Source organism: Loxodonta africana, chromosome 3 (genome assembly GCF_030014295.1).
Source record: "Loxodonta africana isolate mLoxAfr1 chromosome 3, mLoxAfr1.hap2, whole genome shotgun sequence".
Taxonomy (NCBI): Eukaryota; Metazoa; Chordata; class Mammalia; order Proboscidea; family Elephantidae; genus Loxodonta; species Loxodonta africana.
Genome location: NC_087344.1, coordinates 109,026,130 through 109,042,269, shown reverse-complemented (window position 1 = coordinate 109,042,269; position 16,140 = coordinate 109,026,130). Strand labels below are relative to the sequence as shown.

Below are 16,140 nucleotides of genomic sequence, written 5' to 3'. Positions count from 1 at the left end.
CCGCCCAAAAGGCGTGTAGACATCACATTACTAGGTGCCGTTATGGAGGAAAGGCCAAAGCAGACTCTTCTCTTGGCTCAGCTGCTCCTCGCTTTCAGCGGCTCTGTGGCCAGTCACCCAGTGTGGTCTTGCTGGATGGACACATGGCAAGCGCTGCCCTCTTTTTCCCTCCCTCACACGGAGGGTCAAGGAAGCCACGGGAGGGGCTGAATCTCTGACCGGCTGCTATAGGTCCTTCCGTGTGGCCCCCTGCTTCTACAGTTGAGCATTTAAAGGGCAGGAGGTAGCCTGGAAAGTTGATGATCAAACCCGAAGTCCTTCCCTGTTGGGATAAAGGGGCAAACTACAGCGAGAGGGCATCAGGTCGACTCCAGGGGAGAGCTGGCATCTATTGGCTGGAAGGTTGGAGTCCTAAAAGTGGAGAGGGTAGAAGAGCAGTGGAACATAGGAGGGGGATCTTTCCAGAAGCCCTTATTCCTGTTTGTTAATTTTTTTTAATCACCTGTGACCAAACTCATCCAAAATTATCAACTTTATAGAAAAGGAAGAACATATTTTTCCATTTCATTTTTTAAAGGTGACTTCAGAAATTTGTTGACAGTTTTAAAAGGCAAATTTTTAAGTATTCCGGGGAGTCCAGACTCCTCTCCTGTTAACCAATGTCCAAATAATAGCAGTGATAATAGCTACTTTTTACTAAGCACTGATTATGGGCCAGCACCATTATTAAGGACTATTTCTCACCTAATCTTCACAGCATTCCTGAGACGTTGGTACTTGCAGCAACAGTACATACAGATGTGTGTGCTGAAGCTCAGAGAGGTTAAGTCACTTACCCTCAGTCACATAGCTGGTCCTCAGTGCTATGCCTGGCTAACTCCATTGTCACCACTCTGTACCATCTCCCAAAATGATGAGACAGGAAACATCATAAACTGACTTTCTATGCCTTAGGAACTGCCTAGTTAAAATGGCTGTGCTCTAAGATTCCATCCAAGAAGCAGGTACAGTCGATTCCTAGGTTTCATCTGACCACACAACAGGGGTTCTTACATCACCATTGGGGTTCTGTCGCTTGTGGTGGGGTTTGGAGGCAGCAGACCTTCGGCCTGTCCCTGAGAATTCTCACGAACTTTTTTTTGCACTGCCAGCTTGGAGCAGCCACACCCTGAGGGAGTCCGGGAAGAAGGACCTGGCTCCAGAACCTCTCTGGAGAGTCATCAGTAAGAGGAACTTGGTGCCAGGGACTGTTACACACAGCACCTAGCTGAGAACTTTTCAGTCGTCTTAGGAGGAGGGTGTAAATATTCTGCCAACTGAAGAGAAGAAATGAGGCCCCGAAGGGGTGGGGCCGGGGGGAGGCTTTCCAGAGGCCACACAACTTCTGGGACTAAAGCCCAGGCCTCCCAAGTTCAAGCTGAGTCCTGTCCGTACTTCAGCACCATGCTCCAGCCTTCTAGATGGTCCCAGAGCAAATCAGGCTGCCCCGCCCAGCCCCAGGCCTACCACAGAGGCCACTCCAGCCTTCACCTGCTTCCTAAGGACTGCCTCATACCTGAAGTGGCACCCCAAATAGGGGACAGGATGAACATTCTCCCAAAGGAGATTAAACTTTCTTCATTTAAGCTATCCTGGAAGGAGTGAGCTCCTGCACAATCGCTGGCAGTTTTGCTGAGGCACAAATTTGAATTGTGCCCACTGCCCGACTGGGGCTCTGGACCAGGCTCTCAGCTCTGGGGGCAGCTGGCTGAGGGAAAGGAGGGGACCCGGGGAATATCCCTTCATGGAGCTGGATTGGTCTGTGTCAGTCATCTGTCACCTAGATCTCAGAAGTCACATTCCGAATATAAATTATAAAAGTGAGTGGGTGACCTTGGGCAAGTTACTTCACCTCAGTGCCTCGGTTTTCTCTTATGTAAAATGGGAATTATACTATTTATCTAATAGCCTTATTGAAAGGAATGCATTCGTTATTACATTTAAAAAGCACTTAGAACAGTACTTCACTTATAATAAACTCAGTAAATGTTAGCTATCATTGTCATCATAGCTCCCTGACACTTATGAGTATACAGCCTAGGACCTTCTGAAATTCCCCAGTCACAAATATGGAATGCTCATATGGGCTCCTGACTTTCTCTAAATGACACATTCATCTAGAACCCGGTGTTTCCTGTATATATTCTCACACCACAAGTTAACCAGCAATTTAAAATTATAGCCAGGATTTCTTTCTCACATGGTGGCCATTTTACATTGAGATTCGATGTTTTATTACTCCGTGAGTATTGCCACAGGCAGATAAGCAGAAACAAACCCAGCCCCATGAAGGGGCATTCCCTGGGTCCCCTCCATTTCCCCAGCCAGCTTTCCCCAGAACTCAGGGCCTGGCCCAGAGCCCCAGCCTGGCAGGGAGCACAATTCAAATTTGTGCCTCAGCAAAACTGTCAATGAGCACGCCATGGGCTCATTCCTTCCTGAATTGCTTAAACTAAGAAAGTTGAATCTGTAATTTCCAAAGGATTCACTACCGTTTTCCCAAGGTGCCTTTCTCACAACACTAGTCCCATGGAATGGTTACAGATGTTGGGTTATTGTTGTAAATATACATGTAACATAACATCTACCATCTCGACATTCTTCACGTGTACAATTCAATGACATCAATTGTGTTCATCATATTATGCAGCCATCGCCATTGTCGGCCTCCAAATTTTTCCATTAGCCTTCTTTTCTGGGGACTTTTCAGCTTCACCAGGTTAGCTTTGAGAATCTCCAAGGGAGGGACAGGGTGTGCTCTTCCTCAAACGTATCTGACCATTTTGCTTCCCTTTATTAGCAGAACGTCCTGTGAGACATAGTTTTCTATGGCGGTGCCTCTCAAACCTTCTCTTGCACACCGTTCACTGGGGACCTTGTTAAAATGTCATTTCTAATTTGGAAGTTCTCAGGAGAAGCCTGAGATTCTGCCTGTCTAACAAGCTCCCTGATGATGCAGATGCTACTGGTCCCCAGTCCACACTTTGAACAGCAAGGCTGGAGGAGATATTTCTTGAATACATGCCTGCTGTATTCTCTACCCCAGGAGCTCCTGTGGCAACACTATTTCCACCCCAACACCTGCTGAGCTACTTGGGCAATTAGCTAGAGTGGAGGCTCCTGAGGGCAGGGATTTCTGTCTGTTTTGTTCCCAGCTGTATGTCCAGAATCAAGATCTGGGCCAGGAACACAGTAGTTACCTGTGGAATGAATGCATTACTAGGGAAATTCAGCAAAGGTGCCCTCTTTCAGTTTTTCAGAAACGTTTGCTGTGCTCAGACCTGGTGGATTTGTGTTGGTCCAGGGCTTCTACGAACTCACCAAAGATTTAAAAACTATTTAAACCACCTCTTTTCTTAAACTCCTGAATCTGACTCAACCAATTTATACATAAGGCCTCCACCTATAGAGACATGGCTGATTATAACGGAGGTTGTATGATTCCCATTGTAATGGGAGCCTGGAAGACTCACAGTGAGGGAGTCCAGAGCTTCAGCTGATGTGGTCCCAGAGTGACCTACAGAAAGAGAGGGCTTCCTGCTCTGACACTTAGGTGTGTGGGCCACAGGTGTACCAGTGTCTCCAGAATGAAGGGCCATCTTCAAGAAGGGCCAAAACTTTCCAGGCTAAGCTCATGTGCAACTAAATAAGCCAGGTTCACAAATGTGGCCCCAACCTTGTCCTGATGCACTTGATGCAGATCCAGGCAAGGGGTCAAGTTCCTTGCTCATTAAAAGTTTGTTTGTTTTGGTCCCAGAGAACAAAAGAGCTATTTGTTACTACGGTAACTGCTTATTACAATTCATTAGTAGGACAGCCAGTCTCAAATTAGGTTCCTATCCACAAGGAACTTAAAATCTTGTTAGAAAGCAAGACAACCAACACATGAGCTGTGCCACCAATGATCAATGGAGATACAATGAGTGTTTTTCAGTGACTATGTGTGGGGGTGACCCAAGAGGACTTCCCAGCGAAGCAGAAATGAGCTGAACCTTGAAGTTGGATAAATGTAGAGGATAAGACAAGAGCGCGAGAGTGAGGAGATGAAATTTCGTCAGAATTATTTGAGAGGCAATAACTAGTCTGCCTTATAAACTAAACCAGTAGACTACAAAAACAAAATTGGAACCATGGTGGAGAAGCCTTGAAGGTCAGGCCACTAGTGTCCTGGGCCCATCCCTTTAGAACCAGAGCCTGGAAGGTAGGTGGGGCCCACCCATTGTGCTGTTTGGTTCTGGCAGCCCTGGGGCAGTCACAGAGAGACAGGCTCCTGAGTGAAGCCACCCATGGGTTATCAGGTTGGGAGGGAGTAAGAGCGTCTCGCCACTAGGTACGGTTGTATGGCTTGTGCACTGCATAAAATTACCTGGCTAAGGGAGCAAGTGAGGACTGCGATCCTGTCCTCACTCCTCCCATCTAGCTATGGACCCTGGCCTGGGGCCTCCATCTTCCAGGGGTCTCCTCTGTCCAGTGTTCACAAAGGCTATGGTTGACTGCCGGTGGTCTGATCTGACCAAGCCACAGCCACTGGTGTTTTCTCCTTGTACCCAAGGCATTTTCTCTGGGCAGCCAGTCATGTATATACCCAAAGTCTCCCTTGGAGGGCACTGCTCAGCTTTGCACAGAACAACAAAGCCCAAAAACGCACTGTTTTTCTGAGAATGCAGTTGGAACTGGAGCAAGCCAGTTTTCTGCTCAGGCTGGGCTGGCCTAACAAGCTGCAAATGATCTGTAATTGTCCACTGCAACCAAGTTCAACCAAATCTTACTGAAAGGACAACTTAACTCCCAAGCAGGAAATAAGTGAGAGGAGAGCACCCGCAGCCCTACAACCCCAAAAGTTAGGACCAGCAGCTCTCTGTCCTGAGTGCTTTGGGCAGAGACCTGCATGTTTCATAAAGTATCCCCACCACCATCAACGCCGCCACCACCCCGCAGGCCTCCTCAGCCCTGCTGTGGGCATCACTCGTACAGGTGATACAGAGAAATGGAGAGAGTTAGAAGGGTTAGAAGGACTTCCCACACATTGAAGGACATATAGCACCCCTGGTTCCTGCCACTAAAGGCCAACAAAGTCTTAGGGACAATTGAAATATTCCTCCTACATGTTTCAAATGCTTCTTCAGCAGAGTTGCATTATCCCTGTAGCTATGTTTATTCTCTTTTACATTTTTGAACACGTCTTCCAGTGCACAGGTATGAGAGATTCTTTAGGTTTATATATATAGGAGTGAATTGATAGGTTCTAGGATCCACCACTCATCTGTCAATTTGCTGTACTGTGGTGGCTTGCATGTTGCTGTGATACTGAAAGCTATGCCACTGGTATTTCAAATACCAGCAGGGTCACCCATGGTGGGCAGGTTTCAGTAGAGCTCCCAGACTAAGACAGACCTGGAAGAAGGACCTGGCAATCTACTTTTAAAAAAATAGCTACAAACATCCATTAATAATCAGAACATGGAATGTACAAAGTATGAACCTAGGAAAATTGAAAGTTGTCAAAAATAAAATGGAACACTTTAAGATTGACAACCTAGGCATTAGTGAGCTGAAATAGACTGGTAGTGGCCATTTTGAATCAGACAATCGTATGGTCTACTATGCTGAGAATGACAAATAGAAGAGGAATGGAGTTGCATTCGACGTCAAAGAGAATATTTCAAGATCTTTCTTGAAGTACAATGCTATCAGTGACAGGATAACATCCATATGCCTACAAGGAAGACCAGTTAAGATGACTATTATTCAAATTTACACAGCAACTGCTAAGGCCAAATATGAAGAAATTGAAGGTTTTTGTCAACATCTGCAGTCTGAAATGGATCAAACATGCAATCTAGATGCATTGATAATTACTGGTGATTAGAATGCAAAAACTGGAAACAAAGAAGGATCAGTAGTTGGAAAATATGGCCTTGGTAATAGAAAAGACACTGGAGATCTCATACAGAATTTTGTAAGACTAACGACATGTTCATTGGAAATACCTAGTTTCAACAATATAAATGGCAGCTATACACATGGACTTCACCAGATGAAAAATGCAGGAATCAAATCAACTACATTTGTGGAAAGAGACGATGGAAAAGCTCAATATCACCATCAGAACAAGGCCAGGGGCTGACTGCAGAACAGACCATCGATCGCTCATATGCAAGTTCAAATGAAAGCTGAAGAAAGTTAAAACCAGTCCATGACAAAGTACAACCTTGAGTATATCCCACCTGAATTTAAAGACCATTTCAAGAATAGATTTGATGCGCTGAACACTAGCGACAGAAGACCAGAGGAGTTGTGGGTTGACATTAGGGATGCCATACATGAAGAAAGCAAAAGACTACAGCCTTCAGTATAGATTTATACCTCAAGATAAGAAAAAAAATTTTTTTAATCCTCACAACTGGACCAATAAGCAGTAAACAGAGAAAATATTGAAGTTGTCAAGGATTTCATTTTATTTGGATCCACAATCAATGCCCATGGAAGCAGCAGTCAAGAAATCAAACAATATATTTCAGTGGGCAAATGTGCTGCAAAAGACCTCTTTAAAGTGTTGAAAAGCAAAGATGTCACTTTGAGGACTGAGTTGTGCCTGACTCAAGCCGTGGCATTTTCAATCGCCTCATAGGGATACAAAAGCTGGACAATGAAATAGGAAGACAGGAGAAGAATTGGTGCTTTTGGGTTATTGTGTTGGAGAAGATTATCGAATATACCACGGACTGCCAGAAGAACAAACAAATCTGTCTCGGAAGAAGTACAGCCAGACTATTCCTTAGAAGTAAGGATAGCAAGACTTCATCTTATGTACTTTGGACATGTTATCAGGAGGGACCAGTCCCTGGAGAAGGACATCATTCTTGGTAAAGAGTCATCGAAAAAGAGGAAGACCCTCAACAAAATGGATTGACACAGTGGCTGCAACAATGGGTTCAAACTTAGCAATGATTGTGAGGGTGGCGTAGGACCAAGTAGTGTTTCGTTCTGTTATATATAGGGTCGCTATGAGTTGGGACTGACTCGCCTGCACCTAACAACAACAGGTTTGCAAACAAATTTTCCATTTTACTGTATAGTAAAAATTGTTTGCAAAGTGAGTGTACAAATTTTACTGCCACCAGCAGTGTATGAAAGTTCCTGTTGATCCACACTCTCACACCTGGTTTCATCTTAATTTTCTAATCTAGTGTGTATAAAATATTATCCCATTGGTCTGAATTTTTCATTTCCCTGATTACTAATGAGAATAACCCTATTTTCATATGTTTATTTGCCATTTGTGTTTTTTCTTCCATGAAATGCTGATTTGTACCCTGTTCCTATTTCTTATTGAGTTATCCTACTTGATTTATAGAATTTAAAAAATATAATCTGGAAATTAATTTCTTGTGAGTTATATCCATTTCAAATATCTTCTACCAGTTTAGGGGGTTGTATTTTCATTTTCTTTATGGTGTCTGTGATAGTGTTATGTGCCAACCTGGCTAGATCATAATTTTCAGTATTATGTAATTATCCTCCATTTTGTGATCTGATAAAATTATCCTCCATTTTGTGATATATTGTAATTACTTCCATGATGTGATCAGCCAATCAGTTGTAAGGGAAGTTTCCTTGGGGGTATGGCCTGTACCCAAAATACATATGAACATTCCGGCAAAGCTGTCTTGCTTGCTCTGCATCCTGTTTCTGGCTTGTCATCCTCTGACCTCCAGTTCTGAGCCAGCAGCCTGTTGCCTGATCTGCCGACTTTGGGATTCACCAGCCCCACAGCCCTATGAGCCAGCAGCCTTCCATCAGACCTGCTGATTCTGGGTTTATCAGCCCTTGCAGCCACATGAGTCAGGAGAAGCCTCCAGCCAATGCCTTGACCCACAAACTTTGGGACCTGCCAGCCTCCACAACAGTGTGAGCCATTTCCTTGAGATAAATCTTTCTCTCTTTCTCTCTGTCTCTATACTCTTTACTTGTTCTGCCTCTCTAGAGAACCCAGCCTGAGATTGTGTCTTCTTCTGATATTAGTGGAGTTGATTTATCAACATTTTCTTTTTGGGGCTGGAACTTTTAGTGTCTTTTCAAAGAAATCCTTTTCTACTCCAAGTTTATAAAGGTATTCTAAATTTCTTCTAAAAGTTTTAAAACTTTGCCTCTCCTAGTTAAGATTTTAATCCACCAGGAATTAATTTTTTTATATAATGAGAAGAGGAATCTTATTACAGTTTTTTTCCAATATGGATAATCCGTGATACCAGCACTATTTATTGAATAATTCATCCTTCTACCTGTGATCTACAATGTTACTTCCTTCATTTAGCAACTTACCATATAGATGTAGATCTGTTTCTGGTCTCTTAGACTTCCACTGGCCAATTTAACTATCCTGACTTAAAAATAATCCTCTTGTAATTACTTTAGCTTTTCATTAAATCTTGCAACCTATTAATGCAAATTCCTTAATCCTATTTGTCTTCAGAATGTCTTGGCTCTTCTTGGATATTTGATCCTCCATCTTATGAGATAATCATATTCCCATAAAACCATCTGAGCTGAGTCACTCGGATTCTGCTACCTTCAGTGTTGTGACCACGGCTGGGTAGATTACGCACCTATCTCAATTTCCTCTTGTGTAAAATGTGGATAATAATAGTATCTACTTAATAGCATTGCCATGAGGATTAAGTGAGATAAAGTATGTGAAGCATACCAATGTGGCTGGCAAATGAGAGGCCCACAATAGGTGATTGTTGTTGTTGTGTTGTTGAGTCAATTTCCTAGGCTGTGTTTTTTTTATTGTTTATGGGAGCAGATCACCAGGCCTTTCTCCCCTGAAGCCACTGGGTGGGTTAGAACCCTCAACCTTTTTTTAGCAGCCGAGCACTTAAAGGAAGATTATCCATAACATATTAACTAAAAAGAGCTAAATAACAATGTATTGTGCAGAGTTGCATCCCATTTTCACAAACTAAGATAATAATTTTTATATCTAAATAATGGGATTACAGGTTGATTTATCATTTTCTTTGTGCTAATCTATGTTTTCTAAATTTAAGAGTTTTTTTTTTTTAATTTCAAAGCAGAAATAGTTGGGATTCAATCATTTTAAATTATAAATTACCGAAACCAATTTACAGTGGTACTTATACCTCTTTTAGGGAAATTTGCCTTCTGACAAGATCCAAAGAATAGCGCATTGTAACAGGGTTTATGTTGGTTGTGAGGGACTGATCCAGCATGGCAGGACACTGAGCATCTACTGGCAGCACGTACACACACACACACACACACACACACATTGTTACAAGGCCAATCAGCCTAACACATTTTAGGTGTCCCTTGGAGTCGGGGAAGTGGACAGTAGACTCTGTATGCATTAGAAGCACAGAGCTCTACTGTGAAATATCTAGAACTGTTGAATAGGAAGCAGTAGGTTCCTAGATTCACCAAGAGACATATTTCTGGAATGGAGTTTTGATCGGTTTGCCTCCTGGGTGAATCAAGTAATACTATGATTTTCCAGCTCCTGCTTTGGAGGGCACTGGGCCTGGGGCTTTATCTCTTTCCCACAGATGGCGTCTTTATCCTCCAAATTGCCTTTTGATGACAGCCAGGTCACACAGAGCCTATCTTCCAGTGCACTCTCAGGACTCCCTGAAACTCTCCTGGAAGCCTTCCCTGCCTTCTCAGACTCAGCTCCTCCCCTCTTTTGGCCTTTAGGACAAGCTGCCTTGCTCTCTCATTTTATCTCTTTATGAATGAGCTCTAGGTGCCTTTTAATAAACCACTCAAGAATGTATATATTATTCATGTATCTACACGTTAAGTATAGAGCATTGCCATGGGAGTGACTATTAGTGGGTTTTAGCAGTGATTTTTTCATGACAAACGTGCACCAAAGAATTCTGGAAATTCACAGCCATGTACTTGGTTTTTCATATTAAAACTTTGACCATAGTGGTCTGTATTAAGTCTAAGGTCATTAGTCTGAAGACAAAAAGTATAAAAGTGATCAGATATTATCATCTTTTCTCTTTGCTCAACCCTTGTACCCCCACAAGTGCATGCCCTTCCTATTCGGGGCTGAGGTGATTCCTTCCTTTTTCCTCTTTCTTACCGAAATATCCGTGTCCACTCCTCTGACTTTAGGGGTATAATACTGCTATGATTCCCATAGATGCAGCCTCACAACCTGGTCCTGGTCCTGTCTTTCTACCCCTATTTTCTAGGCCACACTTGTTCTCACTCCCTTAACTTAAGGCTGAATTTACTCATACCCACCCCCCATTCCAAGAAATATGTATCCTGTATGCATTTCCCCAGTTTTACCTGGCAGCTAGTTTTGTATGAAATCTTGAGCAGAGTCCAGAGTGAAGACTAGGATCTCTTTTTCACCTGGGACTTAGTGGACCTGGAGAGCCAAGGACTTCCTTCAGTGACTTCTGCCATCATTTAATAGTTTGGAATTTTGCCACACAGGACCATTTATTTCTTTTTCTACAATAAGGTGAATCTTGATTGTGGCTTTGTGCCACATAAAACTAGGCTTTCCATAAAAGTGACTGACCTGAATGAGAATTTAGCAAATGTGTCAATTTTTGTATACTCTGGAACTTTTCATTAAAACAATTAAGAGAACAAGAACCACCATTCTAACCAATGTAAAAAGGATATGCAAAATATAAACACTCAGGTTGGAAGTCTTTTTCATAAAATCCTGAACTATTACCACTCACATTTGTAATATATTCTCAGATAAACTAATTATGATGCTTCAACGGATGAAAGAGAGAGCAGAATTCCTCAGCTCTTACCTTTCCTCTATGTTTTCTGTTAAGGAATTGGGAAAGGGAGAAGGCGTTGATAAAGGGTAGATTAGACATTGAATTTCATTAAATATGCTGATCTGGACGAATCAGAGCTGAGGGACCTAGACGAACCATCTTAGTCATCTAGGGCTTCTATAACAGAAATACCACAAGTAGATGGCTTCAACAAACAGAAGTTTATTCTCTCACAATCTAGTAGATTAGAAGTCCAAATTCAGTGCATCAGCTCCAGAGGAAGGCTTTCTCTCACTCTGTTGCCTCTGGAGCAAGGTCCTTCATCAGTCTTCCCTGGTCTAGGAGCTTCTCAGTGCAGGAATCCTGGGTCCAAAGGACACCCTACGCTCCTGGAGCTGTTTTCTTGGTGCTATGAGGTCCCCCTCTCTCTCTGCTTCCTCGTCTCTGTTATATTTCAAAAAAAGATTAGTTTAAGACACAATCCAATCTAGTAGATTGAGTTCTGCCTTATTAACATAACTGCCACTAATCCAGCCTCATTAACATCATAAAGGTAGGATTTACAACACATAGGAAAACCACTTCAGATGACAAAATGGTGGACAATCACACCATACTGGCAATCATGGACTGGCCAAGTTGATACACATTTTTGGGGACACAATTCAATCCATAACACCAAGTGAAATCAGTGATGCACAGGCAGTGAGTGACCTCCTGGGGTTTTAAAGACCAGGAGTGGTGCCAGAGAAGCAAAAACAAAAGGTTTCAATTCCTGCAATCCTGAATTTCAAAATACTGATGACAATGAACTTGACACCAAAAGCAGGCAGGGAGCTAGACGGTGACCTGGACATCTATAGTTTCAATAGAGCTTCGGTTGGGGCGATGTGACGTTGCACCAACAAAGAGGAATTAGCCCAGGCATTTTCACTGACTACAAAGCCTAACATGAGTCATCAGTGGGATGTACGCTCCAAGGGCTAGTGTGAGGTTCAACTGCATTAATGGAGCCGCAGTGTTCTCAGGAAAGAACAAGGACCCCACTGGATTCAGCACACCCACTGATATCTGGAGCTCTGAGTCATCATCCATCCACCCTGATGGGGATGATTCTCAGAACCATGTTGTATAAAGAAGAATGTCATAGGAACATTTATCCTGGGCAACAGGGTCTGCGCCTTGATTTTGTTTTTGTCACAATGAGATAAACATTGCAGAGGCGGTTCCCTTCATACTTGATCAAGTTACATCAAGTAATGTTCAGCTATTTCTCAGCTGCCTGAAGTTGGGACTTCTCAACTGCCCAGAGCCCGTGTAGCTTGCTTGGTGATGGGCACATATGACGCAGGGCATTTTTCAGGCCCCTGAAGAAGTCTCTGTGAGCTCAGCCAGTCAACTACAGCAAGGAGGAAAAGCGCCCCCTACCCCTTCAATATAAGGCAGATTCCCTAACACTCAGGTCAGGGCTGTTTTAAAGCCAAACGTGCTGCCTTGGGAAGGAGTGAGGTCTTCATCATTGGCAATGTTCCCGCAGAGTGTGGGTGATGACCTGAATACAGATGTGGGTCAACAAAAGACCTGGAAGAAATGATGCTGGGCCCTCTTCTAAACCTGACTCTAGGATCCTACATTTAGACCCAGCCTGGTTTTTCCTGATGATGAAACTTCCCAAATAGCTCGAGTCTCCTCATTTGGAGTTAGCAGTCCCCTAAGAGCTACAATTTTTGGATTCTGAATTAACTTTAAAAGAAGAAGTCCTCACAGATGTTCTTATCTCTATCATTATCAGTGCTGCCTCCTGAATTCCTGAAAGGGACTGTATTATTCTGTTTTTTGAGCTTTCCTGGGCAATTACTAGGGCACCATGGTGTTCCCTCTGACTCGATCTTTAATCCCCTCAGCTTTCTGGTGAAGCAATGGCAAAACACCTTATAAAGAGTGTGAACATATGGCAATGGGTGCCAACCTGTGACTGTTCTTTTCTTCTCACCCGCTTCCCCATCAGCTCAGTCCAAATCCTTTGGAAGCTAGAGCATGCATTACTACTGATTTAAGGCAATTGCAGGATTTACAAATTAATCAAATCCTCCATCGGTAACCCTAGCAACCATCTCCGAATGACATGATGAGACAAAACTATTGTTCTAATGAATACAGTCTGATAGTAAGAGAAGTCCAGCCAGCGAGTATCCACCCTGGTGTGGGCAGAAAGAGCACTGGGCAAGAAGGCAGGAGACCTGTATGCAGGGACAGATCCAGAACAGGAGCATATCCCAGGACATTAGTAAGAGTGCCCCCACCAAAGCCAAGAGTTCTGAGCAGTACGAGGGGGAAGGAAGATACAGGTGCTTCTGAGTGTGTGAAAACAATAGGCACAGAATGGTTTGAGACAAGAGGTCTATGCGAACACTTACAACTAGCTATTATGTACTGTTCTAAGCACTTTATGTACCTCAATATATTTAATCTCCCCAATAAACAAGCCACTTCTTTATCCTGCTGGGAGCTAGGTGGGGCCTGAGATGGTAGACCAGCAGGAGGGGGGATACAGTTCTCAGCTTTTTTACCTGCTCTGCTGCTTTTTTTTTACTGCTGCCACAGTGGAAACTTAGGGACAGCTGCCAGGTGAAGGTGAGCTGCAGACAGGGAGAGTTAGAAAGCCCCACAGTTTGGCTCTGTAGGTGCTGACATTTTACTGAGGACTCTGGTGGGGCCACACAATCCCCATAGATAGAAAATGGAGGGGTGGGTACCTATCTGGATTTAGTGGGAAAACCAGCTGCTTTCTCTAGGCTAGTTCTACACTGGGATAATTACCTTCAGCTCTCCCTTGGAAGCTTTTGGACTTGTCAATAGTGAAGAGAAACCAGGTGAGTCTTCAGCTGAAGACCAGTGGATTTCCCAAGCACATCACACAGCTGCCTTGTGAGGAGAGGTCGTAGGCCCCTTCTCTGCACCCACTCCCTAGGCCAGTTCCAGCCTTGGTGTATCTGAAAGAATAGCTGGCAGGGGCCAGGAGAGCTGAGCTCTTCCACTAACTTAGCTGTACTAGCTTGGCCACGGGGCTTGCACTCTCTGGCTACAGTTTCCTCCATTGTCGAACAAAAACCAAAAAACCAAACCTGTTGTCATTGAGTTGGTTCTGACTCATAGTGACCCTATGGAACAGATTGGAACTGGCCTATAGGGCTTCCAAGGAGGGTCTGGTAGATTTGAACTGCCGACCTTTTGGTTAGCAGCTGAGCTCTTAACTACTGTGCCACTAGGACTCCATTGTAGCACAAACAGGTTGGAATTGATGATAGTCGAGATTCCTCCCAGCTTCCAATCTAGGCGATTCATCCTACATCATTCACTGAAAGAATCTGCTAGAAAAGCTGTGTTTTCTCTGCACAACTGTTTTTGTTTGTTTTTTGAGAGTTTCTTATAGAACACTTACAACTAGCTATTGTGTACTGTTCTAAGCACTTTATGTACCTCAGTATATTTAATCTACCCAATAAACATATGCGGTAAGTATTATAGGCATTGCCGCTACCCTGCTTTATAAGCAAGAGGACTGAGCACAAAATGATTTAGTCAAGGTCCCACATTTAGTAAAAATGAAGCCAAATTGAATCTATCAAAGCTGTCTAGCCACAGAGTCCATGTTCTTAACCTTGATAGGAATTTGCTTTTATATTATCAACAACTGAATTGTGTAACAATCAAGCATCCCTCTTTAAAATGACAACCCAGTTTACTTCTTGCTTTTAGCCAGTGTACAAGCCCTGGGAGTACGTGTTTTAGGTACTGGGTTCGCCCCCAGCTTTCTTCTGTTTGCTGTTTTCAATCCCCATCCCACCAGATGTATTTTTTCTTGTCTATGAGGTATCTCATTGCAATTGACCAAAACATTCTTTTTGGAAGAAGGTAAGAAATAAAAAATGAATAAATGAACTTCCATGAAGGGAAATGAAGTCCTGATACATACTACAACATGGATGAGCCTTGAAAACACTACGTTGAGTGAAATATGTCAGTCACAAAAGGACAAATAATGTGTGATCCCACATATATAAAGTATCTATAATACACAATTGTATAGAGACCAAAGTTTACTAGTGGTTATCAGGGGTGAGCAGGAGGGAGGGGAAAGACAGAGTCACTGCTTAGTGGACATTGAGCTGCCATTAACAGTGAAGGGAAAATTTAGAAATGGATAATGGTGATGGTGAATAACATGATGACATAATGCCACTGAATTATACATGTGAAGAATGTTGAAATGGCAAATGTTCTGCTTCATATATTTATGACATTAAAAAGCCAAATAAACAAATATAAAGATTATTCAATGATACAAGTTTGGAATCCTCCTACTTGGGTCGCTCTACCCTCCAATGCCTGATCCGTGCTTTACAGAATTTGGGAGGAAGCGTGGGGGTGAGACAGGCAGCAGTAGCTCAAGATGAACCACGTACGAGCCTAGAGCAATGGTTCTCAGCAGGGATGGCAGCGTTTCTCCGGGGATGTTTAGAAATTTGTCAGGTGGCAGAGGGTATTTGTTGTCACGATTATTGAGGGAAATGGGGTGCTATTAGGGTTTAGTGGACAATCTGCTAAATGTCCTACAGGGAGGGAGACAGTTCCACACAAACTGGAAAATTTATGTAGGTGAAAAATCTCTGTAGTTATCTGAGCCGACCACATAACTCCATTTTACATAGTTTTTAAAAGGATATTTTGCGCGGTTTTAATATGTTCCTAATTTTCCAGGAAATGCAACTCCCATGTAAATCGAAAGATCGGATTTGTTTTGGAATTTTACCAAGAATTGTTCACCACTTCAAAACAACAGCAACACTGCTTCTGGCATTTGAGTAAACAATACAACACATCTATATTTTGCTTTTGTAGCTGTCACATTCACTATGATTCTACTTGCAGATACACAGATATGCTTACATATCCCTTATCTCAAAATGTTAAATATAAAGTGTCAACAATAAAAATGATTTGAGTATTGTCTTACTTCTCTTATATCCAAACTTATCCATTAAAAGTAGGAGCAAGCACTTGCCAACTTCACTGTGTCTGCAGTGTAGTTCTGCCTGAGCATTTCCAGATTGAAGTATATGCCATATTTTTCATGGATAATGTGCCCACACATATAATGTGCATAACACCCCTAGGAAAATAATGCACAAGGAGATTGTGTGGTTAGCAAAAACCCATAACGTGTGCGTTATTTGTGGAAAAAAAAAATGCGGTACTATTTTATTACAAATCACTTTCCATTTATTTTTCCTCCATATAACAGGGAATTATATTACTT

General features: G+C 42.8%; 1 protein-coding gene across 3 annotated transcripts in view; it reads left to right on the top strand.

Moving 5' to 3' along the window:
- Positions 1-15,750, top strand: part of WLS (Wnt ligand secretion mediator) — a 154,061-nt gene extending 138,311 nt beyond the window's left edge. Inside the window, exons 12-13 of one of the 3 annotated variants that reach the window (XM_064282121.1) lie at positions 1,152-1,223; positions 15,582-15,750. In XM_064282121.1, coding sequence (XP_064138191.1) covers positions 1,152-1,223; positions 15,582-15,601 — 92 coding nt within the window. In that variant the 3' untranslated portion in view covers positions 15,602-15,750. Of the gene's footprint in view, positions 1-1,151; positions 1,548-15,581 lie in introns of those variants that run through there. The other 2 variants (XM_064282122.1, XM_064282120.1) reach the window with 2 other exon arrangements.
- The last annotated feature ends 390 nt before the right edge of the window (positions 15,751-16,140 follow it).